Source organism: Buteo buteo, chromosome 24 (assembly GCF_964188355.1).
Source record: "Buteo buteo chromosome 24, bButBut1.hap1.1, whole genome shotgun sequence".
Lineage (NCBI taxonomy): Eukaryota > Metazoa > Chordata > Aves > Accipitriformes > Accipitridae > Buteo > Buteo buteo.
Window position 1 is genome coordinate 17950691 of NC_134194.1, and position 26854 is coordinate 17977544.

The following is a 26854-nucleotide window of genomic DNA, read 5'->3' on the forward strand; positions in this document are numbered from 1 at the left end:
AAAGGAAAATATTTACCAGAACTAACCCCATCCTTTTAACTAATTCTTAATATTGCTAAAGGGTTTCATCAAGGGCAACATGCATAACATGTTTTAAGAAGTATTATTAATTTCATATACTAAGACTTTACTAAATTTACTGTTAATGGGACCTTCTTTTTTACTTTGCTTTTTCGTGGATTCTTTTGAACATAAATCTTAATGAAAAACTGTGGAAGTGATAAGACATGATTGTGTTTTGATTAAGATCCAGTGCTAAAAGAAAATGGCTGTAAAAGCTGAAATCTAATTGAGAGAAAGACTTTGTTAAGTACCACATATGGATGTCAGTTATTGAACAGAGAAGAATCCAAGAAGAACCTAGCTTAATTACCAAGACTAGGTTTGCTAGTTAATGTGAGGACTGTCACAGATAGATTGATAGTCAAACATTTGTTTAGGATGACTTAAAACATTTCAGTTGTTGTAGAGCAAGGACACATCACATTAAAACATTTTGTCTGGTGACCATTTTTTTTTCCTACGCAAGTCAATTAAAAATAAATGTGGAGAATGTAATGAAATCTGGTGCCTTCTTTGTGCTGGGGCATCTTACTGCATGGTCCTAGGTAGTACAAAATGAGACTATAATCTCAGTTGCAGTGGTGCCACAAATACCTAGAAGGGCTGAGAGTTTATGGCTTTACTAAGTGTCTGCCTTCATTATGCATTGCAAATTAAAGGTTGTTCTTTTTCCTTAAAGCAATTTGTCTTAGGCATAGTGTTCCTGGCTCTTATGCTTCAAAGTAAACTTTGAGTTTACTGTCCTTCGTGTCAGTGGCCATTTTGCTATTCGTCCCTAGTGATTTCCTTTGTCTATCAATATTTCTTTCACTAGATCCAATGATCCTATATCACTGTCTCTCCTTTGGTTTGATAATCAAGCTGATCTCTAAATTAGACTGCATTTTTTTCCTAGAACAAGAAATATATGTGCTGATGCCCAGAACAAATGTTTCTTTACTGTATTTACACTGTATGTACAGTTTTCTGGTGGAGTAGATGGGCAGATGGGGGTGGAAGATGGTGTTTCTTATGAAGAAATGTAATCCTATGCATTCCATGTTTGCAGAAAAGGATATGACAAAACTTCTATTATTTGTGTGTCAAACACATGCATCTAGCTGGACAGAAAACTAGATAGGCAGCAGTTAATTTGGAGATTAGTTTATGTGCATAGTCATAGTTTTATGAAGAAAATTTAGAAGTGGGTTTTGGAAAGCTCTCATTTGTTACTTACATGTTCTTGGAGAGTAAGAGTACATCATTGTATTTTTTCACTTTTTTTTTTTATCCTTCTTCAACAGGGAATATTTCCTAAGTCTTTCATCCACATTAAGGAAGTTACTGTTGAAAAGAAAAGGTATTGAATTTAACTGTTTTATTACATTAAGGAACTTGTCTGCTGAAGAATGAGTTTTAAGGCCTTTATATGCCTTAAACACAGTAACTATAATATAAACCCATGAAACTCAGATACTCTTTTTCACTTTCATTGTGTTAAATATTCTTCTCTTTCCTAGACATACAGAAAATATAATACCCGCTGAAATTCCTTTAGTTCAAGAAGTTACCACTACTCTCTGGGAATGGGGAAGCATCTGGAAACAGCTCTATGTGGTATGACATTTTTGCATGCCATGTGTGGCCTTTTAATTAGTCCTATTTATGCATATTGAGGCCTTGTTCAAATTAGTGTTGTGTCTTAGATGCAGGGCAGGATCTGGGAGGATTTAAGAAATTACTTCTTCATCACTGCTTAGAGGATTACCATTTTCTTCAATGGCTTTAAAATAAAAGGCTGACTTACTGCTGAGGAGTGGTGTAACTTCATGCCTTTAGTTTCAAACTTGAGTATCCTGTACACGATAAATTTTTCATAATTGTTCTTTGTAGAGTTGACAAGTTTCAAGATAGGATTATCAAACATAACTAAGATGCGTTTGAAAAAGATTAACCATGTTCTTCGGATGATAGAACAAAAGTTGTTCAAGGGTTACTGGGAACCTGTAGCTATTAACAATTGGCAATTTCAAGAAGTCAGTCTTTTTACTTTCAACATCTTAATTTTACATTTCTTAAAGGAAAACATGTTTTCCTCCATTTTGGAGAAAGCGATTTTTTCCTGTGAGCACTTTTACCAATACATAAAAGTGTAAAGAATTCGGAGGTATTAGTCAAAATGGCCACTGCATCAGCATCTGTGTTCCTTTTAAGTTAGCAACCAGTAGTCATGGTGGTCTTTTGCATATGCTTGTAATGCCCACAGTGTAGTATAGAACTGTAGAAGTAATTTATGATTTCTTTAAAATTATATTTTTATTTTAATTGGACCTGAAATATTTTTGCAGGCCTCAGCTACCCTTCATACAGAGACCAAACCTTTCTTATGATATTGTACCTGTCCTTGGACTACAAGATTCTTGAGAGATAAAATTTGAATTTGAAGGACAGAAGGCTAATTTTTACATTAGCATAATCAAATATTTTGCATGTTGTAACCCTACATTAATCCCTACTGATTCTAGTGACTTATTGTTGAATTTTTAGCCATCAGACTTCAGTTAAAGTGTTGACTGGAAAAACATCACAAGATGGTGAATCCTCTAGTACCTGAGTAGTCTCTTCTAATGGATAACCTGTTTCAACAACTTGCATTGACTGCTCCAGGATCCCAGCCATTGGATTTTGCTTTTTTTTTTCTGTTTTCTGAAACATGTCACTTCTTAGTCTTCCTCTTGTTAAAGTCAACAATTGAAACTTTTCTTGTTTCAGTAAATGACACTGAAACTGCTTTAGTGACTTCTATGCATCCTTTCACTTTTTTCTTAAATGTATTAATAATACAATCAAATGTTGTTGTTCCCAGCATGCTCTTATCAGTTTCTCATACAGAAGTAAATTGCTTCTACAGTGCTTTCTCTTGATAAGACTCAGTTAAGAAACTTTAAAACAGCACAATTTAAAAAAAAAAAAAAAAGTTATTCCCTATCCCCATACAAACTGCTTAAATTTCATGTCATTTCTTTACGGTCACATGGGAGATTCTGTCTTTAACAATTTCTAGGATGAGAGGAGGAAGAAAGCCAGGCTCAGTACTTTGCCTAACTCTTGCTCCTGTAGTAATTTAGCATTAAATATGACACATCCTTTAATTGCAAGACCAATGTTTCACTTCAACTTGAAGCTTGAAACCTATTGTTTTCTTCTATATCTTAGACAAATAAGAAGGAGCGGTTCCAGCAGGTGCAGTCTATGATGTGTGACTTAATGGAGTGGCGGTCACAGCTTCTGTCCGGGACTTTGCCAAAAGATGAGCTCAAAGAACTCAAACAGAAAGTCACTTCCAAAATTGACTATGGTAACAAGTAAGTGGCCTACATTGCTTCTGGAAAACATGACTGATTTTAAAGCACCCATCTAGAACAGAGATGTCGATAAAGTTTTCTTGTTCACAGTTCTGTAACTCATTAATGTGAGATGTAGACACACTGAATCTGCCTTTTCAAGCTTCTCCCTGTTATTCCTGTGATAATAATAGATAGCATATTGAGGCTTCTCATAGCAAATGACTTTTTCAAAATATTAATTTGTTAATTATAGATATATGAGCTTGTCAATTGTAAGGATTTGAGGTTAGATAACTGGCCTTTATATACATATAACATCAGTGTACTGTCCATCCTTCACAAACACAGCTTACCTCTAGTAGTGTTATGCTACCACTTCAAAAGTGGTGCTGAGAGACCTTAGGGTGGTGGATGAATAGCAAAAGTCTGAAGTGTTGTGATGGGTTGACCCTGGCTGGACGCCAGGTGCCCACCAAAGCCGTTCAATCACTCCCCCTCCTCAGCTGGATAGAGGAGAGAAAAATATAACACAGAGCTTGCGGGTTGAGATAAGGACAGGAGAGATCCTTCACCAATTACCATCATGGGCAAAACAGACTCAGTTTGGGGAAAATTAACTCAATTTATTACAAATCAACCAGAGTAGAGTAATGAGAAATAAAACCAAATCTCAAAACACTTTCCCACCACCCCTCCCTTCTTCCCGGGCACAACTTCACTCCCGGATTTCTCTACCAAACCCCCAAGCGGCACAGGGGGATGGGGATGGGGTTTACAGTTATCACATGTTATTTTCTGCCACTTCATCCTCCTCAGGGGGAGGGCTCATCACACTCTTCCCCTGCTCCAGCGTGGGGTCCCACCCACGGGAGACAGTCCTCCACGAACTTCTCCAACGTGGGTCCTTCCCACAGGCTGCAGTTCTTCATGAATTGCTCCAGCATGGGTCCTTTCCACGGCATGCAGTCCTTCAGGAGCACATTGCTCCAGTGTGGGTCCCCCATGGGGTCACAAGTCCTGCCAGCAAACCTGCTCCGTGGGCTCCTCTCTCCACAGATCTGCAGGTCCTGCCAGGAGCCTGCTCCAGCGTGGGGTTCCCACGGGGTCACAGCCTCCTTCGGGAACTCACCTGCTCTGGCGTGGTGTCCTCCATTGGATGCAGGTGGAGATCTGCTCCACCATGGACCTCCCTGGGCTGCAGGGGGACAGCCTGCCTCACCAGGGTTGTCACCATGGGCTGCAGGGGAATCTCTGCTCTGGCGCCTGGAGCATCTCCTCCCCCTCCTTCTTCACTGACCTTGGTGTCCGCAGGGTTGTTTCTCTTACATCTTCTCACTCCTCTCTCCAGTGGCTATTTCACCCCATCCCAACTTTTTTCCTTTTAAAAATTGTTATCACAGAGGCGTTACCACTATCGCTGATTGGTCAGCCTTGGCCGGCAGCGGGTCCGTCTTAGAGCCAGCTGGTATGGGCTCTCTCAAACACAGGGGAAGCTTCCAGCAGCTTCTTACAGAAGCCACCCCTGTAAACCCCCCACTACCAAAACCTTGCCACACAAAACCAATACAAGTGTACACAGCCTTTGCTAAAGGCACCGCATTGCTACCCTCCCCTTCCCTTCCACCCCCCAATTTACCAGGGAATTTCTAGGCAGAACTCTGGTTCTGGCAATAGAAGTGAAACAACCAGCAATAGAATAGTTATTTGACAAAATGCCTTGTCTGCTTTGTGCTAATGAAAAGTCACTGCAACACAACTCATTTTTGGCAAAAATGTGGTTGTGTGGGGTTGAGTGGTGTTCCACCATCTGATAAAGGGGAAGAGAGAGCTTGGTAAACAAATCTTCATGGTATTGGTTTTATAGGCACTGGAATCTGCTTATAAAATGTATTTAGCTATTACAAGTGACTGTGGTTATTGTGGCCTAAAGGCCTACATGCAGCTGAAAGTATTCAATTAGCTGTGGCTAAGCATAAACAATGACCACGATATGTTATGAAACTCTTAACTCATTCACTGCCACTTGGATGCACAGATTTCTGATAAACTGTATTTTTACACAACACGTTATGGGAATACATGTGTCCTGCTACACAATGTGGAGCTGAATGGTCACTCCAAGACAGATCTTACTTGGAAATGCTCCAATCAAAGAAGCCTAGCTCTGATTAAGTCAACACTAACATTTCTTTGCTTTCAGACTTTTGTTTTCACACTCTTCTTTCAAAATGATGAGATAGTAAGCTTTTTCCTTTAGAGAAGCAGGGGTGGAGGGGATTTTTAAAATGGCTTGGGATTGTATAGAGGAAAAGTGCAAGTTGGATAGTATTTGTAAGTGCCTTTAAGTGTGGGATTGAGTTGTGACGTGTAAAGGAAACTTACCGAACTGTGGAGAAGTAATATAAAGGGGAATGACAATGGAGGCTGAGTGGATCATTGTGGGAGAGGAGATTTAACAACAAATCAGGAGAGGTTGTGGATAATCATGTCAGGTGATGAAGACACCTTGCAGTCTGATACAAACTGCTTCAAACAACATTAACAGTGACATAAGGGCAGCCAGTACATTTTAGAAACTGTGAAAGGTACAGTCCAGTGTGAAGTAGACCAATTTTAGAGGGGGATAGGAGAAGTGAGATCCTAGATAGGCAAGAAAGGGTACTTCTTGGCTGAGATGACACCATGACACTGTGGGCAAGAATATGTAGGATGTATGGAGGTAAGACTTAAGGTTTGAGTTTTGAGGGGAAAAAAAAGAAGTGTGGAAGGAAAAAAGGCACTATTTGTATGAGGGCAAAGGAGAATAGAGCATAGTAGTTAGTTAACAGGACTGGGAGAGTAGAAGAGCAACATAAAAGCAGAAGGTAACAGGAAAAACCTATGCATCTTGATTACAAAGGTTATATGTTAAAAAGCAAAACGGATGAAGACTGCTTGAAGTCACTGAACATGGTGAATCTATTTTATGTGACAGGCATTTAAATGCTTTGGTGACATTACTATAAATTCTGAAAACTGATAAATACTGTTCAGCAGCTTGAAAAGAAAATCATGGGGTTTAGTTAAATTTTTCTTCAATCAAATACCGTTGCATATATTAAAACTTACTTTATTCCTTTAAAACTTGAAGCAGCAACTTGTCTGTTACATTTCTAAGCTTTATTTTTATACAAGGAAATAACCCTGCCATTATGGTCTTTGTATTTTCACAGGATACTTGAACTAGATCTGATAGTTAGAGATGAAGATGGAAATATCTTGGATCCAGATAAAACCAGTGTCATCAGCCTATTTCATGCACATGAAGAAGCGACTAATAAAATCACTGAGCGAATTAAGGAGGAAATGGTAGGAATGATTGGCCAACCTTAATGCTTCCTTTGTTAAAATCAAAATGAAAAACCAGTATAAGAGTTGAAGGATGTAACCTTCTACCACAAAAGTTGGTGGAAACTTTTGCCTCTGACCAAACTAAGTGGAGATTCATATTCCTGTGTTATAAATATGGTTAAGCCTCAAATTGAGTTAGTTGCATTTGTGCCCTGGATTCAGGCTGTGGGCTAGGCTGAAAGCCTGTGTCTAAAGCTGGTTCTAAATCCGTTCTTGGATTCCTAAATAGAAATATGTCTCCTCATTCTATCTGTGGGCTACTCAGTAGGGCGATTCACATAGTTAATAGTCGCATACTTGGAGTTCAGACTGCAAGCTATGACTAACCAAAGCTCTTTTTTAGAAGGTCTTGTTACAACACTAGTTGTTTGCTATGTGTTGCTGCTTATTAGTCAGTCTGATGGAGGTGAAGAATTTAAGCTCACTAAAGAGGAACTCGGGTGAACTCAGCATAATCTTGTGGACACCAGAAGTTAGCAGGCCTAAGCAAAGCTGATGAGTGCATAAATTTCATCTTTTAAAACACAAAGCAGGTGACTACACTTCCTTGACCTTTTTCTATATTAAATCTGTTCAGGGAGTTGTAAGGTACTTGGGTTCTTTTCCTCATTCATGAGAAAATAAACAGTAATAAAGCAAGTAAAACACTTGACAAAAGAAGGTTGGGCTGTTAAGACACTTCAGTAATGCCCATGACAAATCAATGGAAAACACCTTAAGAGTTGTTCTCATCAGTGTCACTAAATAAATCTTGCTTCCCAGACATCAAAATGTAATTAACTGACAAAATAAGGGAAATAAAACTTCGTAGTCTGCAATAGACTTTGTTGACTTGTTTTAAAAATAGAGCCAACCAATGGATAAAAAGAGCTTTAGGCCATCAAATGGTAAGTAGCTGTTTCTAGGTGGTTAAAACAAGAGGTAGGTAGAAATTAGGAGCCTATTTTTGAGTCGGTGAACCTGCTCAGCTGTGTCCTGATCTCAGCATATATTATTTGTGTCCTTTTCAAAGAGGTGTATTCTGTTTTGCTAGTGTTCCTAGCTTTCAGACTTGTAGACTTACCTATGGAGTGACAGCTTGATACTTCCTCTTCTCTTTAAAAGTGGTGATAATGTTTCAGCCTTTACATAATTGCCCAGTGGCTGAAGAACTGGCCTAAGATATGGAAGTCATAGAATCATAGAATATCTCAAGTTGGAAGGGACCCATAAGGATCATCAAGTCCAACTCCCTGCTCCCTTCCCCTAAATGGGTTTAAATTCTTACAGCATAGCAAAAATATTGTCAAATCTCATAGGTGCAGTCTTTTACCAAAATTTTAGTAAAAGACTTCAGAATAGTTCCACTGAAAGCAGCCTGATTTTCTTGGGAGGTAAGTTTTTGAAAACATTCATATACAGGAGGGAAAGTTAACCTGGCTCTTTTCTCCTGAATGAAAATAAATGTAAGATTTTCAAGAAAGGGAGGTTTCTGGAGGTGAAGGGAAGTGAAGAGAAACAGCTCAACTATTGTGTTCCTTGGAAATATTCATAAAAGTAATCCCTGTTCCATTTCTAAAAGGAGACGCCTACCTGGAAAGCATAATATGCTTAGAATCCCATAAAAAGGAAGTTCTTACTCATGCTAAGTAAGTCCCCTAAGTATTGCAAAAGATTGATTTAAGGCATCTCAGTCATCAGCTTTTTCATTATTTGCACACAGAGTTAGCTCCCTAGTCTGGGTACAGTGTTTTGAAGAACCCAGTCTGAGCTTTTTATCTCCTTGCATACACTGAAGGCTCTGGAGAGGAAGGTGAGATCTTCCATACCTATGTCACTTCTGCACCTTCTAAGGTGCTAACTTGCTAGCTTAATAGTAGAAAAGGATGCTGATATACTGGTAAAGTGTTGCGGAGGGTCAGAAACTTATTTGTAGTCATGTCTGTGTTAGTAAGCAATGTCTTTCAGAGGAATATACAGGGCAATGCTTATTTGCTGGAAACAAGTATTTTTATCCAAATTTTCTATGATTATTCCAGATTAACTGTTACATATGATAAAAACTGAAATTGCTTGTAGTATCCCACCATTTTAATTCATGGATCTAGCTAATGATTTTCCTCTTCCTGAGTAGTCAAAGGATCAACCAGATTATGCATCGTATTCCCGAATGTCTTCATCCCCCACCCACAGCCTATATGTCTTTGTGCGCAATTTTGTTTGCCGAATTGGAGAAGATGCAGAACTCTTTATGTCACTATATGATCCACAGAAATTAACAATTATAAGGTAAGCTTTCTTTTTTTTAATTGCCAAAAAGTAGCAAAAGGAGATAGCCAAATGAAGTAAAATAGTTGCCAAGATGCTAGTAATGCAGGGAATACGTAAATAAAAGGAAGAAAACAAAAAGCAAAGGCAAGTGTGGACAGATCTAGTCATTGGCAACTACTAAAGAATTCTAGGGTAAGGGATGCCAAATATTTTGATAGGTAATTCCTGGATTGAACATTTCAGAATTTTGGAGAAGCCTGAGACCACTTCAAAGTTAAGTGATTATTCTTGATGGTGAATGTTGTGGTGTCTGGAGTAAAGTGCTGAAACAGGGGGAAGAGGACAAAATGGGAGTAATTTATAAATTCAAAGATAGATTAGGATTCTGTTGAGTATTCCCATCAGACTGACGATGGTAATGTTTCCTACAAAAAAGGTGCCATTCTGGTTTATGTTCAAGTTATTTTTCAAAACTTACTGATGGTATTTTGTATAGCATTCTTCTTGACTTTTTAGTCTGGTATTAGGTTTAGACAATCACCACAGACTATTGCCTGTTACGCAACCTTTGTTATGTACCGTGGTTTTTTAATGTACTGTGAAAAGGAAGAAGTTTTAAATCACATGACAATAAGATATTTATCTTTAAAACAGTGAGAACTACTTGGTGAGATGGGGGAGTAGAGGCTTTCCAAAGGAAATTGATATGCTCAACAATCTTAAAGTAGTGTTCACAGTAAGTGTTTTCCAGTTTACCTTGCTATGTATTTGCACATCGAATTCTTTTCTGTGTGATCACTATCAGAAGTCCTAAAGATTGAGCAAGATAAAGGAAGCAGAAGTAATCTTAGAAACAGAGCAAGATGACCAGTCATTGAGTGCTTTAAGGCAGTGACAATGCTTCCATGTCCCTTCTTCAAATCAATTCGCTGCCTCATAAATTTACTGATGACTTTTTTTTTTTGTTTGCTGTACCTCTTGATTGCTACTATTTCCTCTATTTATCTTACCTTGTATTTTCTTCAAACTTTAAGCTGTCAGGTTTTTAATCCTTTCTGTGGGCTCAGTTTGGTTATTGGGTTTGGTTTTGGTTTTGTTTTGTTTTTTTCCATGCATTACTGAGGCTCAATTTATTACTGGAGTACCTCTTTAATTTCACAACTTGGTTCTTCCCCAAGCAATATTTCAATTCTTTTTTTGTTTGTATCTTAGGATCTTGGAAATAAAGACCTTAGCAGAGACAAAATTTATTTAGTTTGTCAAATAGTCCGAGTTGGAAGGATGGATCTCAAAGACAGTAACTCAAAGAAATACACACAAGGACTAAGGCGGCCTTTTGGAGTGGCAGGTAACTGGTGTCTCCTATGTTACATCTGAAGCAGGACCCCAGTGATACTTGCCAACCCTGGACCATAGAATCTCTACCAAGACATGTCAGAATGCACAATAGCTATATCGACTATCTTCCATATTTAATCTTTTAAGTCCATAAAGACTGTGCCTACGTAGCGTTTTAGTTCAGGTCAGAAATGTGCTTTTGAATTTAATTTCCTAATAATTCATACTTAGTGCTATGCAGTGAAAACCCAAGCATAGTACCAGGTATAATAATAAAATTCCTTGCAGATAAAAGAAAAACTAATGATTTTTTGCCCAGAGCACCACCAATGCACTCATACCTGTATTTACAGGATTAGACCAAAACTAGTCTGAAGTAATTCTCCCTTTATACAGCATCATGTTTGTAGCGTGGACTTTGCACTAAATGTTCTGCCCCACATACCTACCCTTATTGGGCTACGCTTCTTGCTAGCGAAAAGTCTGTATTTACCTTGAGGCACAAGAGTATTAATGCACATTATTCATAGATAAGAGGAAGTATTCGCAAAGCTATTATGTTTTGATTATTTTTCTTTTATTCTTCTAGTTATGGATATTACAGATATCATAAAAGGAAAAGCTGAAAGTGATGAAGAAAAGCAGCATTTCATTCCCTTTCACCCGTAAGATAGTCATAGATATCTTTTTTTTTATACGCACAAAAATATTTCTATATCTCTTTGGCTGTAACAATCTGTGAAACCTTTCAAGAAAAAATAATTTTTCCTTGTAATAATTTTATGTTGCAATAGTGCTAATTATTTAAGCATCACTTTAGAAGGCATTTAAGACTTGACAGGGGTTACATAGCATGTTAAATGAATGTGTATTTCTATGAATGTGCTCCTTCAGACAGCTGGTACTGTGTCCTATTTAACAAAACCCAAGTTAAATAGTTATACATACTCAACAGTAAGCTTTGCAAGTATGGATAACTAGTAATTTATGTGCTTGATTCTGTTTTGAATTTGAGAAAAATCTGAGTAAAAACTGGGTTTCAGTTAAAAAGTAGTTGAATTGTCATACGTTAACTATCTTCAGAAAAATGCCAGATCAGCTGCCTAAAAATGTGATACTCGCAGATTAAATGCATAGATGCCAGTATTCACTGGAAACATGTTTGGGCATTCTACGTAGCACTGCTGCTATGTACTATGGAGAATAAATTTAATTCTGAAAGACCCAAATATGACACACTGGTTTATTATTTCACTTGTTTACAGTTTGATCCAACATGTTTGTTATGTGAGAATTTGTTTCTGATTTCAAAAGCAGCTGAAAAAAAAAATCAAAGTTCATTCATTTGCCAGGCTGTTTATCAGGGAAAGTGAATTGGACTGGCATGTTGGTGAATGCATTCACATTGTGTGTTCCTACAAAATGATAAGCTTCCACATTGTCAGTCTGTCACAAAATGCCATTCCTAAAGTTGTTGATTTAATCTTTTTCACTTCAGTGTACAAATAAGCTTAATGTGAGTGGTCTGCAACTTGAAGTGAGAGATAATGAAATTTAAGAACATATCACAATAAGGTCAAGTACAGCAAAGAGGACTGAGGCTGTTTGTCATCTATGTTCTGAATGGTGTTTGATATATCTAGCACTTAATTCCTAGTAGGCATTGTTTTTTTTCCCCTGCAGGGTAGCGGCAGAGAATGACTTCTTACACAGTCTCCTAAGCAAAGTCACTGCATCTAAAGGAGACAGTGGTGGACAAGGTAAAGTAGATTTTATTTATTTTTTTATTTTTAAGTAAAGTAACAAGGTCTTTTTGTGGAACTTCATTTTATATTGTTTACATTTTAGAGAAAGGCTTTTATGTTAAGGCTGTAACACCACCATGGTGGTGGGTCAACACTGAAGCTGGAAGTGAAGAATCATGAGTTTGTTGCAGAATCTTGGAGGCTATTTAAATTAGTAGCTAGAGTTTTGGATTATAGAGCTTTTACTTTCAGCTAAAGGAAGTGGGGGAAGTAAATTTGTATCACTGTTTGATGGGTAGAAGGGCCAATCATCTGAAGAGAGATTTTTTTTTTCCTTACAATAAATGTAATTATTTTTTTCCCCCCCCTCTTAACAGGTCTTTGGGTAACTGTGAAAATGCTTGTTGGAGATGTGATTCAAACTAGGAAGGACTATCCACATCTTGTAGACAGAACCACAGTTGTTGCTAGAAAGCTAGGATTTCCTGAAATAATCATGCCAGGTAGGAGGTGCTTTGTTCTGTAATAGGGAATGAAAAAAAAAAATCCATACCTAGGTTAATGAGCATCAACTGCAGCCTTATTTACTTACTTCTGTAATGAGTAACTCAGAGGCTCTTTAGAACTCACTCTTCATAATAAGTTATGTTCCAATATTAGAAGCTTATATAAAATAGTGAAACCCTTGGAAAGTATTTTCTAGTACTTAAACAGAAACAATAAAATGAAGACAATTGAGGGATAATCCAAGCTCCTTGTACATAGCTTTCTTGTCTTCTAAGTAGATTATGGTGTATGCTTACTTGAATTTTAAATTAACCTTATTTTTACTGTAACTTACTACTGTTCTTTAATAAATCTATGAGTTTACAATATCTTGATTTTGGGGGGTGGGATTTACAGTAAGATATTTTCCAATTAAAGTAATTCACTGTCTGCAGTGCTCCTTTTTTAAAAACAAATTCCCCCCCCCCCCCCCCCAAACCCTTCAATTCAAATCACGATATTTCTTTTAAAAGAAGTCATTAATTTGTTCACAGGAGAAAATTAAAATATAAAGCTCCCTCTGGAAAGAGAGCTGTCTATTTGGGGAAAACTCAGTAATGGCCTCATCCGTCACCTCACCAGCAGGTGTCAGTGCAGGACGAGAATTGCTTCAAGTGACTTTGAGGACTCCCATTTGGTTCGTTTCACATCACACAGTAGTGTTTTCTTAGCTAAGAATAACAGATGAAAACTTAAATTCAGATGGAAAACAAGACATTTTTATCCCTTTCACTGCAGAAAAAGAGGTACTCTTGTGAAGTTCAGTTGACTTTATGTTTTCACAGCATTTTTTTAACCTTTCCATTCTTTTTTAGGAGACATAAGAAATGACATTTATATTACATTGTTGTATGGAGATTTTGATAAATACAATAAAACAACTCAGAGAAATGTGGAAGTGATAATGTGTGTCTGTGATGAAGAAGGAAAAGTCATGCCAGTAAGTCTTCTTTTTTCCTGTATAATGGACGTAGAAACATGAGTTACATCATAGAAGTAAGCCTTAAACTTCTTATAAATTTTTATAAAATACCATTGTGCAAAAACTTGCAGTGCCCTCACTTGTCATCTTGTGACAACTTGTGACTGATAAGTTTTATGATGTTTAAAGTGACATATCTGTTCAAGTCCTATAAATGTCTTGCATAAAACTGTAACGAGAAGTAACACTGAATGACCTATTTTAGCTGTGCCAAGGAACAAATGCTGTTTCTGACAATTACTGTGTTCTTACTCTAGGGTTTTTCTTGTGGAAATTCCCAGAGGAATGCAATTTGTACATTAAAATATTAGAAGTACCATTTCTGCTACATAACAAACCCTTGATTTGTGCCAGGACGACTGTGTCATTGTCCCTTGAATGAAGTACATGTCAAATAATTAAATTAGTGACAACAGAGGAGTGTGGACACTGTACATATGCAACATAAATATTTACAGTGCCTTTTTGCTTGTCTATTTCCATTTGGAGAAATTTTTGTCTTTTCCTTAGGGCTTTTTAACACCAGTTCAGTATTCAGGGGGATTTTTAGCCTTTTCTTTTCTGAGCTTTGTACTGTTCACTAAATCAGTACTGTGATCATGAGGGTGAAATTATAATGATGCTTTTTGAGATAAAACAAAGATGGAGTAACTCATTGTGATTCATGACTTGCTGAAGTACGTTTATGAACTACAATTAAATGCTTGACCTAAAATTTAACTTTAAAGCTTGAATGAAGATCTTAAACCTATATAATGCTTACGATCCATACAACAAACACTAACCCTGATTACAAAACACTACCTATACATGTGAAAACACCTAACCATGACTTGCACGTACAGAAGTTAACTCTGTTGTGAAATCAACCTCAGCAACCTCTGTCTATTCACAAATAATGTGCTTAAAATATAGATACCAAAGTATTCCTTAAAGAAATTAACCTTTTGTAATGCATTAAACCTTGCATTCCAATGTTATGTATGTTCAGTTCTGCAGATGCATCCTTTCTCCAAATAGTAGGAGAAAGTGGATTTGTCACTTTGTCTATGATCTGAAACGTGTCCAAATCATGCCTGCTTTCTGTGGGTAATATGCCTTAGACATGTTTAAGCAACAATTTTGAGGAGTTAATTGAAATACTGTTGAATGCAAGTATTAACAAAAGTAACTGGTTTTCCCTTTTAGCCTCCAAAAAACAAATAAATACCAATAAACTTTCAAATCCATGAATTTATATTAATTTCAATGTTTCTACAAAACAGGTATATGTTCACTAAACACAAGACTGGTTGGCTCTGTTTAGGTATCAAACTAGTTTCAGTTGAAGAGCTAACACTAGATTTACTGTTTCAATTAAAAGGCCTTTTATTCCAAGTGATTGTCACAGAATACATTCAAACAAGTTTGTGCATAAACTTTGAAAAATCTCCATTCAGGCAGATGAGACATACCTTCCCGCAGTTAAATCACTCTGACCAGACCTTACAAAGCATCTTCAGGTATCAGCATCACACCCTTCTTGTCACAAGGCATCTGGTGTTTGAAGCAGAGTTCTAAGATTCACTGGATTTTCAGCGGGAAAATTGTGCCTTTGCAGTAGTTATCGTAGCCTATATAGTGTTAGTTTCATCTGTGCCTTCAGTAGAGAATTTATTATGTTTGCTTCTTTCCTGCACTTCAGTTTCATGTCTGATGCCTAGTGTCAGTGATCCTGCTTCTTCTGTTGCCAGCATTAGCAGTTACTCTGCATATACAATCCTCAACCGCAATCAGCTAGGAAAGATGGATGTAGGCCAAGAGTCTTCACAGATTCACTAAACAAACTGAATTCCTAGGTTACAACGAATTTTGAAATTGATCAAAACTTTAAGTTGGATCTGTACTAGTTCTGATAGTCATTAAAGAACGGGAAATTCTCAATGTTGAAAAAATGCCGGAGGGCATACTGTCAGTGCCTCTGCAATGTTTAGTTTGGAAGTCACCTCTGGTATGCAGCCAAACACTTCCGAGATTCTGCTGGAATAAGAGTATTTGAAAGTAAACGGAGGAATAAATGGAATAATGAAGCTAGATTATTTTTACTTTGTGTGTTTCTTCTACTGATTGAGAATGATGCCTTGGTTACCTAAGTTCATCAGTTTGCGGAAAGAAACGAAGTCTATTTTATGTTCATCACCCAGCCGCTCTTCTTTACTGTGTAACCTCTGTAAAAGGCAATCTGTGGGTAGGTCCAGTCTAATTATGGAAAATGTTTATTTTCATTATGTTCAGAGGCCTGGAAAACACAGTATCTTCATATTAATGCTTCCTCTCTTGTTGATGCTTTCATTGTTTTAATTTTGAATGCCACCATATCCAAATTCAAAACTGCTTGTTAAAGACAGATCTTCATGCTGCAGGACGTATGTTGGTCCTGAACCTGCAGCTTTCACGGAGCGTCTCCAGCCTCCAAAGGCTCCGAGCTGGAGCTGCGCTGAGCCTTGGGGGCAGCCTGGCCCGAGCGGTGGGGCCTGTTAACCGGCCACCCGTTTGCCTCAGCTCCCGCGCCTGAGCCAGGGCCCCGGTGCCGTACAGGCAGCACCTGTGCCCTCCGCAGGGCTCCCACCCGCCATGGCGGTTTTACGAGGACGCAGAGGCGCGGACCGGCGCTGCGGCGCCCGGGGCGGCTGTGGCTGCGCGGCTGAGGGCGGGAAGCGAAGCCCGGGGGAGCCGCGGCCTGGCCTGGCCGAGGGCGCTGCGGCCGCCATGGCCTCGTACCTCAGGTACCGCTCGTTCGGTGCCTTGCTTCTTGGTTTGGTTTTGTTCAAGTCATAAAAAATGTACAGAAACTAATGAGCCGCTAAGCACCGTTTCTTCCTTCTTTCTGAAGAACGCCGTTTGCTTGGGAGCGGGGGACAAACCCGTGAGTGAATACAGATCAGTTCTTTACTATCAAGTCAAACAGCCGCGTTGGATGGAAACGTTAAAGGTATGGTGTAGATACTTTTCACTTGCTTTTTTGTTTCTTGGTATCTCACGCAGAAAAGTTGCACAGCATCAGCTTTTTCTAAAAAATAACTTGGTCCAGAATACAGCTAGAAGGATGGGGCTTTACTCATACATCAGTTATTAGAGAGATATGATTACTGAGGCTTAAAATTTGGCCTGGAAAACCATGTTAAGATTTTGTCTAGCAAAACAAATGAGGTCATCTTAGACAACCTTATGTCCTAACATGGCTCACCAGAAACGAAATACCACATTTGTTCTATCGTGGTGAAACAATGGAGATGAGGACCTTCAATTGCGTGATTTAAAAAAACAAAAAACAAACAAAACAAAAAGCCCCCAAACCACAACAAAACCCACCCACCCTCACCCCAAATACTGCAATTTTAGAAAGAAAAAACTGTCTTGAATTTTTTTAGACACAGACCAATAATTATTTAATCTGGCTTTAATGTCTTTGGTTGGAAAATGCCTAGAAGCTTCCAGAAGTAGTTCTTACAAAGCACATCTCAGGCTTGCTGGCAAGCATGATTTTTTTTTTTTTTTTTTTGAAGACAACTATTGAAGATGATGTCATGTATGACAAGCCTGCAATTCCTACACTAAGGAGTGTTGCTGAGGTTGGGCAGGAAAGGGAGGGAATGGAAGCGTGGTTTGAAATAGAAGCTTATTGGTTGTTTTGAAAACATTGACCCATGCTGTGTTTTGCTTACTATACTAGTTTCTTTTTAAAATTACTCTGTAATTCAGACTTTTATACTGAATCATTAACAGTAGATCCTTTTGAAGAATGTAGTTAATGTGGAGGAGTGTCACACAGATTTGTAAAGGGAAGTTGTGAATGAACACAAAGGAATACAAGTCTTTAAGGTTTTAGAACTATAAACTTGATAATATAAAAAAATGTGCTTTTTCTTATGCAGTTGACCTTTTTTGTTGCATTATTTGTTACAAGTAGGTATGCTGCTTCAAGAATAAAGCACTCATGAGTTCCTGGGATTCTACTCAAGGCTTTGAAACTGAATTTAATCACAAAAATGTACTTAACTTCTTTCACTAGAGTTTTCATACCTTTTTCACCTGTTTGTTAAATTGGTTGTCAATTCATGTATATCAAGTGTGGAAATTTCACAGTGCAGAGTTGTTGCATAATTCTATATGGTTAACAAGGTAAATAATAAGACTGCAATATACTTATTTTCTAGAGTACAAGCACCTGTGTGCTTTAACTCACTGGGTTCAGTGCTTTATTTCTTTGGTTGTGTTAGACTTTGAGCAAAGTCTAACAGATGATTGCTTATCAGCCACCCCTTCTGCTACTGTGATCAGGCTTAATAGTTTTAAATGGTATGTGAAAAGCATTAGGGAGCCAGCAGAAGTGGTGCTTATTTATTCTAAAATAGGAGCTTATTACATGTGAAACCACCTTCCGCCCCTGTCCCCCATAACTATTGATTGTTATCTGATTTTACAAAAGGTAGCAGTCCCTATTGAAGATATGCAAAGGATACACCTGCGCTTCACGTTCAGACACAGGTCATCTCAAGAGTGTAAGTAGGGAATTTTTACTTTAGTGAATTTTAATTCATTGATGGATAGCTGACTGAAAATATTTTGCTTTGCAGCTAAAGATAAAGGAGAAAAGAATTTTGCAATGGCCTACATAAGACTAATGAAGGAGGATGGAACAACTCTTCAAGACGGCATCCACGATTTGTTAGTCCTAAAGGTATTGGATCAATTTTTTTCCTTTCTTTCCCCTACAAGACACTTTTTTTTTTTTACACTGTTGTCTTTGACTGCATTGTTTATTTTCTTAGCAGTAGATTAATTTTATTATTCTATCAAAGATAAATATTATGTTTTTCTTTTGAACAAAAAGAGATGTAACTTGTTCCAGAACATGGTCAGTAAACGTTACTCTAAATTTTAATTAAAGAGAGGTGTTATCTAAGCACAATGAGAGATGGTTACTATTCCTGCCACTTTTACTGAAGTTTGTGCTTTTGGCCTTCTGTAGTATAGAGGAAGTCATGTTAAAGCTCAGCACTTGGATGTGTACCTGTGTCTACTTGTCTAGCTGAATTGGGGGCAAGAGTGTTGTTTTGATTCATTTAGAATCTTTGCCACATGAATAATCCAGGGAATGTAATCATAGGGAATTGGTTGCTTGAAACTGCTCTGTGTAGTTACTCAGGTAAAAAAGTGAAAGTTTTAGGAATTTGATTTTGGATGAAGAGTTGTTTTGGCTAGCCCTGATTGGACACAAGTAGTGTTTTTGACTTTGTGAACTGAAGCAGGGAACAGGTGTTTCAAGATTTGTTTTTTGTTGGTTTGGTTTTCATGTGGTTGGGTTTTTTTGTCCCCTGGAGAATAGTGTCTAGCAGGAACTAAGAACCAGAAATCACTTCCAGTACAGAAGAAATTTTACTTTAGGTATTCTTATTGCTCTTTTCAGTAGACTAGTTGGCTGTAACATTAATGGCAAGTGAGAGGCATACAACTAAATGAAGTTCTTTAGGTAGCCCAACAAAGATTAATGGCAGTGTATAGTTATTTATCTTCTCTTCATTGATACCAGCATTGATAAATACTTAGACCAGAAGGAAAATAATTATCACATTGTATTACTGTGTGGTTAATGCTGGTTATGAAATTCCATCTAATTCATTGCTGCATCAACCCGGTAATTTTTCCTTAAGTGACAGCATAGATGAGAAATGCTATGTTTGGAAGAAATAGATTTTCTGACATATGTTTGCCTATTCTAGTATTAAAAACAGTAATTGTAAGCTGTAAGTGTTTTCAACAGTTGTACATCTGGCCTCTCAAAATAAGTAATCTGAAAACTGCAAAGTTTAAACAGTGTACTTTATTTTCCCTGCCTTCAGGCATTGAATCTTTTTGAGAGACTTTTGGATCAAAATTTCAAGTCTTTTCCCCATTGTCTATCTAACTTGCCTCGGAAAAGGGAATTAAGGTTCACATCTGGTTCCAGAAATTCTGAGAAGTAATTATTTGGGAAGCTTGATATAATCATAGAAGTTAGTAATGCTGTCTGTTTTGCTGCATAAGGATTTTGCCTTTTGTCTGCGTAGGTCGCCTTATAGTCAATTTTTAACCTTCTTGTTAGATAGGAAGTAAAGACTGCACACCTACAGTTACTGAATCAGATACAACCCCCAAAATTTAAAAAATCATTCTAGATTATGTTTTTTGTAATTCCTTGTTTATGCACGATTGTAGACTAAGGGTCTGCAACTGAGTCAGTTCTGTCATGGTGTTGTAGCTTTAAATGACAGAGCTCATAAACTCATTGGGGAAATTTTCTTGAGTAGCTTTGTTAAAGAAAAATTATATTCTATAAACAGTAAGGAGTATGATTGTATTGTCTTTGTCTAAAAACTGCTTTCCTGTCTGGAGCATGAATCAAAATTTGAGACAGAAAAAAAATCCGTGAGGGTTGTGGCATGCAATTTGATGAAGTGCAGCAGGGAAAAATACCTGTTGGTTCCCTGTTTTTGTACTGTTCATTCTACTGAAAGGCATAAATTCTCTAATATCTGTGTCACTTAGTTACTGCAGCATGTTGTCTAATTAAAATTATGATCTTACCATGTACTGACCTTTTATGTTAAAGGTCCAGGTATTAAGTTACAGTGGGCATACCAAAATAGTCCTGATATTCTTTCCCTATTCAGTCCCATTTTTGATTCTTAAATTGCATGCAGACAACATAACCATGTTGTCTGTCCTGTGTACAGTCTTCAAGGTGATGCTCAATAGTCTATTGTGTTCCATAGCTATTGACATTTTAATGAGAAATCGGCTCTTGCTTTTACTCTGCCAGTAATGTCACTCCTCATAGTTCCTTACTGCACCTTAAAACACATACAGTTATAATTTCAATGTAGCATTTTCTCTGCATGTTCATTGCAGACTTGTTTGCTGACTAATGTTGACTCTTGGTTTACCTGTATGAGCCATGCTGGGACTTGGGTATTCTTTATCCTTTAGTGCATGTGTTTAAATCCATAGAAACATAGCTTTTTGTTTACTTGTGTAGAAATTAAAAAATAAGTCTAATTTTAAATCCACTGGTGTGAAATATGTAATAAACGGGATGTTGTTTTTCAGGGGGACAGTAAAAAAATGGAGGATGCTAGTGCTTATTTGACATTACCTTCTACACGTCAACACATGGAAAATAAAGGAGCAACCATAGTCAGGAACTCAAGTATTGTAGGGGGGCTTTCAGTAAGCTCACGAGATGCATTTTATATTTCAACTCTTGTTTGCTCTACAAAGTTAACTCAGAATGGTATGTATCTTCTAAACAGGTAGAAGTTTTAGAAAGAAGATATTTGCACAAATAATAAGTTTTTTAACGTCTGTCCATTTATTTTCTACTAGTGGGCTTACTCGGTCTCTTGAAGTGGCGTATGAAGCCAGAGCTGCTTCAGGAGAACCTGGAAAAACTGAAGATTGTGGATGGAGAGGAAGTTGTGAAGGTATATCTTTATATAGTTGTTATAGTAATAGTTATTCTTAATGTCCTTTCATACCATGGCAGAAAAAATTCTACATACTTTCAAAAAGAAAAAGAAACTGGAGGGTCAGTTGCAATAAACATAGGAACTTAAAGAAGCCTGTCAATTAAACTTTCTTTTATGGGTGTCATTCAGTGTAATGCCTTTGTTAGGGATAGTTTGCAAAAGACATGAGGAAAGCTCTTCATCAGAGGGAGCAAGGAAGCAAGCACCTGGACAGGATTCTTCATAGTGTTAGCCATCTTTTTATACTTGTTGCTCCCAAACATCTTTGGTATTGGCTCCTGTTAGGCTGTGGAGATTTGCAAGATTACTAGTCAAATCTGCCTGCTTTCACTGGTAATTAATTTATTAGGATCATTTTCTGCTTTCTATTGTTTTATATTGCTGGAAAATTTGTGCATGAATAGAGAATTCAATATGAAGAATATTATTTGGAGCCATTGCTGCTTTGGTCAGGTGCTTACGTATGTGTCACAGGTAAATTTTAATTTTGAGCATGGAGAGAAAATTTTATTTAAAAACTTTATAGGATATGAAGGCAGTAATGGTAAAATTTTTTCTACAACCTCAGTTCAGCTGTTTGTTTGCTTTTGTCTTTCTGAAACATCACAAGCAATTCCTACTGCTTTCTTTACAGTTCTTAGTATTACTTTACATGTTGATATTAAAAAAAAGAAGGGTATTATGTACCCAATGAAGTGCTTTGTTAATTTAATAAGTATAATATAAATAAAAACTTGTTAATATTTTGGAAAGTGGCAGACTTATATTTGTGTTACTCTTTATATATAAGCATTAGATGCCCTTCTGGAGAGGAAGAGGGAGAACTTTTAAAAAACAACAACAACAACAAAAAAGATCTTTTTAACCAATCAAAGAGTTAGGTCCCAAGCCACAATGGTAATTTCCTTTGATTTAAAGTGGGCTTTGAATCACACCACAGAAGTATGAAGTGTGTTTTTAATCATTGTGTATATGTGAAAATAGCAACCACTAATCTGTATCACTAAGGAACTAGGAATGCAGTTTTAGATAGTTATGTCACTTATATTATATTTTTAGCTGTTCCATAAGCTAAACATGTATTATTAATTGCTCATATGTCTAAGGATGTGGGTTCTTAAAATTAAAGAAACTAGAGCCTAAATCCTTGGAAATGTTTAGTGACTTTAAGTGATGTTTCAGCGAATGCTTTTAAAATTCTAACTTGAGAGAAGCCAAGTCTACTATCTGAAAACTGACTTGTGACATTTTCAAGTTGAATTGGTTGCCAATTTGTTGTTTCATGATGTTCTATAGTTTCTTCAAGATACACTGGATGCCCTGTTTAACATCATGATGGAACATTCCCACAGTAATGAGTATGACATCCTTGTCTTTGATGCACTGGTAAGAATCAGCACTGAAGGATTTTATTTGTGAAAGTAAAGAAGCCTATAATTTTGAATGAGCTATGAAGTTGCTTATTTTAGGGAATTAGCCTAAAAATCTCTACAGAACAGATGGAATATTACTGCTTTACTGAAAACCAAATTTCTTTAAAATTCTTAAATGGTGGATTATCAGGAATATTTCAGAAGACGAGTATTTAGATTTAAAATGTGACTTTATGAAAAATGCTCATTATGTCCCTGTCTGTTTAGATATATATCATAGGACTCATTGCAGACCGTAAGTTTCAACATTTTAACGCTGTTTTGGAAGCGTATATCCAACAGCATTTTAGTGCAACATTGGCGTACAAGTAAGTTTGTTCTCTCTTCTTCTCTCTCTTTTTCCTAAACCTCCACCGTCACGTTAAAGAAAGTAAATCCTGTTTGTGACTTTTCTGATGTAATTAATGGTGACTGTTGTTTTGATGCTGCTCTTTGCTTATCTGGAAACAAACGTGCCTGTGAGAGAGACTTACGGTTATAAGTAGAGTTAATCAACAGATAGTAATTGATCTGGGGTTAAATGATTCTTTGGCATTAATTTTCTCTTGTCTGGATTTTGCTATGTCTGAGCACTTCACCTGTATCCTGTCAAATTTGTCAAAAGATACTTTGTTGTAAAGCCTCTCCCTTTACATTCCTGGCCTTAACCTGAAATGCCTTCAGTGAGGACTTGAGGATGGCCTTAACCCATTTATATAGGTTCCCGTGTATTCTTTTAAGCAAACAGACTCATGGGGAAAAAAAAGGTTCGGGAACTGTCAAGTCTTCATATGCAGTTCACAGTCTGATGTTGCATCAGGAGGGTTTCAGCACAGTGAACTGGAATTTTGGTATTTGTTACGTGGTCTGCTGTGAACTGGAGTCTTAGTATTTGTTACATGGTCATGCCAGTGGGCAGGTGGACAGGCTTTTGGTGTGGTTTTTTGTTTGTTTGTTTGAGGGTTTTTTTTGGGGGGGGGGGTTGAGCTTTCAGATAATGCCCAGGTGGGAAGACATGGATTCATAGGAAAGAATAAAAATTGTGGATACATGTTATGCAGTAAATTTAATACTGGATTCCTACTTTATTTAAAAAAGGTTTTTGCAATTGATGGTAGGATAAAATTGCTTTGAATTAGGAAGAAAGATAACATCTTTACTTAGTGCTGATCTTGGGGAAGTGCTATAACAGGATAGATGTGGTTGTTGTTTTTTTTTTCCTCATTTACCTGAAGTCTTATTCTGGCAGCTTAATGGGATGGCAGATTGAAGCAGAACTTTAATTTGGGATATGAATAATAGATGAAAGACCTTAGCTGAACTTTTGGAATAGCTGAAGATATCTTGTAGTGTCCTGTGCTGAATTTGCATCAGTTCTAATTCAACGGGAAATATCACACAGTTCATGCATTAGAACATGAGTTTGCTAGAATTGAAAGGCAAGAGTGCACAATCAATCCTTTCTCACATTCTAGGGAAGTTGAAGTTAGCATTACTGGGCTCAGAAAGCTCAAGCACAAGCTACATGCTCTTCTTTAATCCTATGTCACTCCGTATGTGATAAGCATATGTAATTTAATGCTTTATATTATTGTGAAAGAGGAGATGGTTGGGTACAGAACCTTCTCAGGGCAGCCTTACTGGCTTAAAATATTTTTAAGACTTACCTTTCTGGGAGTTTCTGATGATTTAATCGAAGTGGCAGAGGCAAAATAATGTTTATGATTGTTCCCCAAATCATGAGTTTTCTTGGCATTGTTGGTTCCATGCACATCATGGAAGATGTACTCTGTTTCAAGAATCATTTATGAAATAAATAAGTAGCTGTATGTGGCCTAACTCATAGTTAGGAAGGAGATACTGTGTCCCAGACATATTATGACCATATTATGATATGGTATTTTAGCCAAACTGTTGGGTATTTATTCAGTTACTATTTAGTCATCCACTTGTACCTAGCTTTTATAGAGTTCTGAGAGGACTTAACAGTGACAGTTGAGGGACCTTCAATGGACTGCCCCTGCATAGAAGTTGGATAAATTTTGTTCCAACTCAGTACAAAGCTGTGAATTCAGAGAAGCTGTAGAAAGGAGTAAATGGAAACACACAATGGATGTGCCCAGAAGGCTGAGAGGATGAAAGCATGATATTTTGGTCCTGAAATGTGAGTTAGGCTAGGGCAGTGGGGTTGAGAATGTGTCTATTAGTTACACAGATAGAGAGATATACATACACACATATACATATGCACATATTTTCTGTGCAGTAGCAAGCAGTTCTTGAAGCTATTATTTGCATGCAAGTATGTTCCAAATAGCATAGTGATCACTTACTAATGTTTCATCAGTCCAGTTCATGAACTTTTAAGTTTCATCAACATGCAAGTGCTAGTTTGATTTTTGTTGTTTCGGTTGGTTGGTTTTGTTTGTTCAGGGTAGGGGATAGTAGGTTTCCATTTTTGTAGTGATGAAAGAAAAAAACCAAACCAACCACCCTTATTTTAGTTCTTCTTATGGCTACATTAAGATCAAGATTATATTATTAGTTTAATTGTTTAAGATGAAACTATAATGATAAATTAAGGGACTGATTTTTAGATGAGCTTTTTGAACTTTTTTAGCAGGTTGTGTGTTTAGCAAAAAATTACCTTTGGATACAAAGAAAGGAAGTGGTTAAATAAAATAAATACTTTAAGCAGATACTGCTGTATACCAGAATATTGTACTATTTACATGCAGTTAATTTAGAGCATGTAGTGGTGTTTAATCACTGCTTAATGTAGGTAGGCAGAAGTAACATTTTATGTTACCTTGTGCATGTATGTTATAAACTTCTGTAAAAGTGCTTCCAGGATTGTGTAAAATTACACTGCTGTTTTGAGATTTCAGATTGCTTTCTTGCTTGTGCAGTTAAGAACTTGCTCTTCATTTGTTTATACTGATAGAATTTGTGCAACATAAATGCAAAAATACATGCAGTACATTTTGTTGTGTGTGCTTGACTAAGCATAAACATTTATTTAGAATAGCCAAACAAGTCAGAGAAATTAATTTTTTTTAAAAAAGATTATTTTAAAAATGTTTTTTCACTTCAGGAAATTAATGACTGTTCTGAAGACTTACTTGGATACCTCCAGCCGAGGAGAGCAATGCGAACCTATCCTAAGAACTCTGAAAGCACTGGAATATGTTTTCAAGTTCATTGTTAGATCAAGGACATTATTTTCACAGTAAGTACCCAGAGTATGGCCATTTAACTAGCAATCCAATATTAGAAATAGAAGTAGACCTGAGAAACAGAAAAAAATTATTCCAGAAGAGAACTGTATTTTTTGGTTTTAGGAATAAAACATAAAAGCTGGCAACTGGCCTAAAATACAGACATTGCTGAGAGATTTTTTGGAGAGGGAATCTTCAAAAATCTGCTTTCTGATTCACAGTGTAGGTTCCAGGGACATATTTAGTAATAGTAGCCGATTTCAAAGGGTGATTATTCTTTGCGTCAGGTGGCTTGGCCCAAGACCAATGGATGGCCAAACGTTGTGACAGATGGCTTGAATCTGGATGCTTGTCCTTGAGATCATGGTGTTCAGCAGCTCAGACTGTGCATAGAACAATGTCATTTCCAGTAATCATTGTCCAACTGAATTTAGAGTTTCAGATCTCCAGTTAAGGAATTTATAGGGAAGACTCAATTGTCTAGATATGTACAGCTCAGCCAAACAGACGAGCCGTAATATTTACAAGTGGTGTTCAGGTTTAGGGAAAAGGGAGATAGGGAGAATAAAGGAGATGAAAGCTGGAAGGAGAAAAACTATGCTATAGTAACTGTGTCCCCCACTGCCTCCCCTAGCCCTTAAGGTCTCTAAACATATCCTACAGACCCCATCCATGTCCTCTGTTTCATCTCTTCTTTTCTGGTGCATCTTTTTCTGTTTATCCTTAGCTGGTTTCCCCCTAATACTTATTTGTTGTCTCTCTGCTACATGGCTGAAGGAATGCAGTGGCAAACTTGGGACTGTAGGCAGACCGAGTGGTTGGATGTTACGTTTGTGGTTGACAGTCAACAGAACAGAAAGGTGTTCTGTTTTATCTGTCTTTTGCTCAGTGGGAGCTCTAATACGATTTTTCTCTGTTATTTCACTGCCCCCCCTTCTTTTTTTTTTTCTTTTTTTTTTTCCAAAAAAATCCATGTAGGTTTATAGTTTTGTAAAATTAAGTATATTTGATGAATTATGAAATTTTGGTTGAAGTAG

At 37.1% G+C, this 26854-nt stretch overlaps 1 protein-coding gene across 1 annotated transcript in view; it reads left to right on the plus strand.

Annotated features, from left to right (window-relative positions):
* Positions 1 to 26854, plus strand: part of DOCK2 (dedicator of cytokinesis 2) — a 213919-nt gene that overhangs the window by 15449 nt on the left and 171616 nt on the right. The window contains exons 4-22 of the mRNA XM_075056525.1: positions 1347 to 1402; positions 1563 to 1659; positions 3259 to 3407; positions 6602 to 6737; positions 8893 to 9047; positions 9684 to 9765; positions 10242 to 10377; positions 10957 to 11032; positions 12051 to 12127; positions 12490 to 12615; positions 13474 to 13598; positions 16513 to 16611; positions 18109 to 18181; positions 18257 to 18360; positions 20769 to 20952; positions 21045 to 21142; positions 22484 to 22573; positions 22828 to 22928; positions 25694 to 25828. Coding sequence (XP_074912626.1) covers positions 1347 to 1402; positions 1563 to 1659; positions 3259 to 3407; positions 6602 to 6737; positions 8893 to 9047; positions 9684 to 9765; positions 10242 to 10377; positions 10957 to 11032; positions 12051 to 12127; positions 12490 to 12615; positions 13474 to 13598; positions 16513 to 16611; positions 18109 to 18181; positions 18257 to 18360; positions 20769 to 20952; positions 21045 to 21142; positions 22484 to 22573; positions 22828 to 22928; positions 25694 to 25828 — 2099 coding nt within the window. The remainder of the gene's footprint in view (positions 1 to 1346; positions 1403 to 1562; positions 1660 to 3258; positions 3408 to 6601; positions 6738 to 8892; positions 9048 to 9683; positions 9766 to 10241; positions 10378 to 10956; positions 11033 to 12050; positions 12128 to 12489; positions 12616 to 13473; positions 13599 to 16512; positions 16612 to 18108; positions 18182 to 18256; positions 18361 to 20768; positions 20953 to 21044; positions 21143 to 22483; positions 22574 to 22827; positions 22929 to 25693; positions 25829 to 26854) is intronic.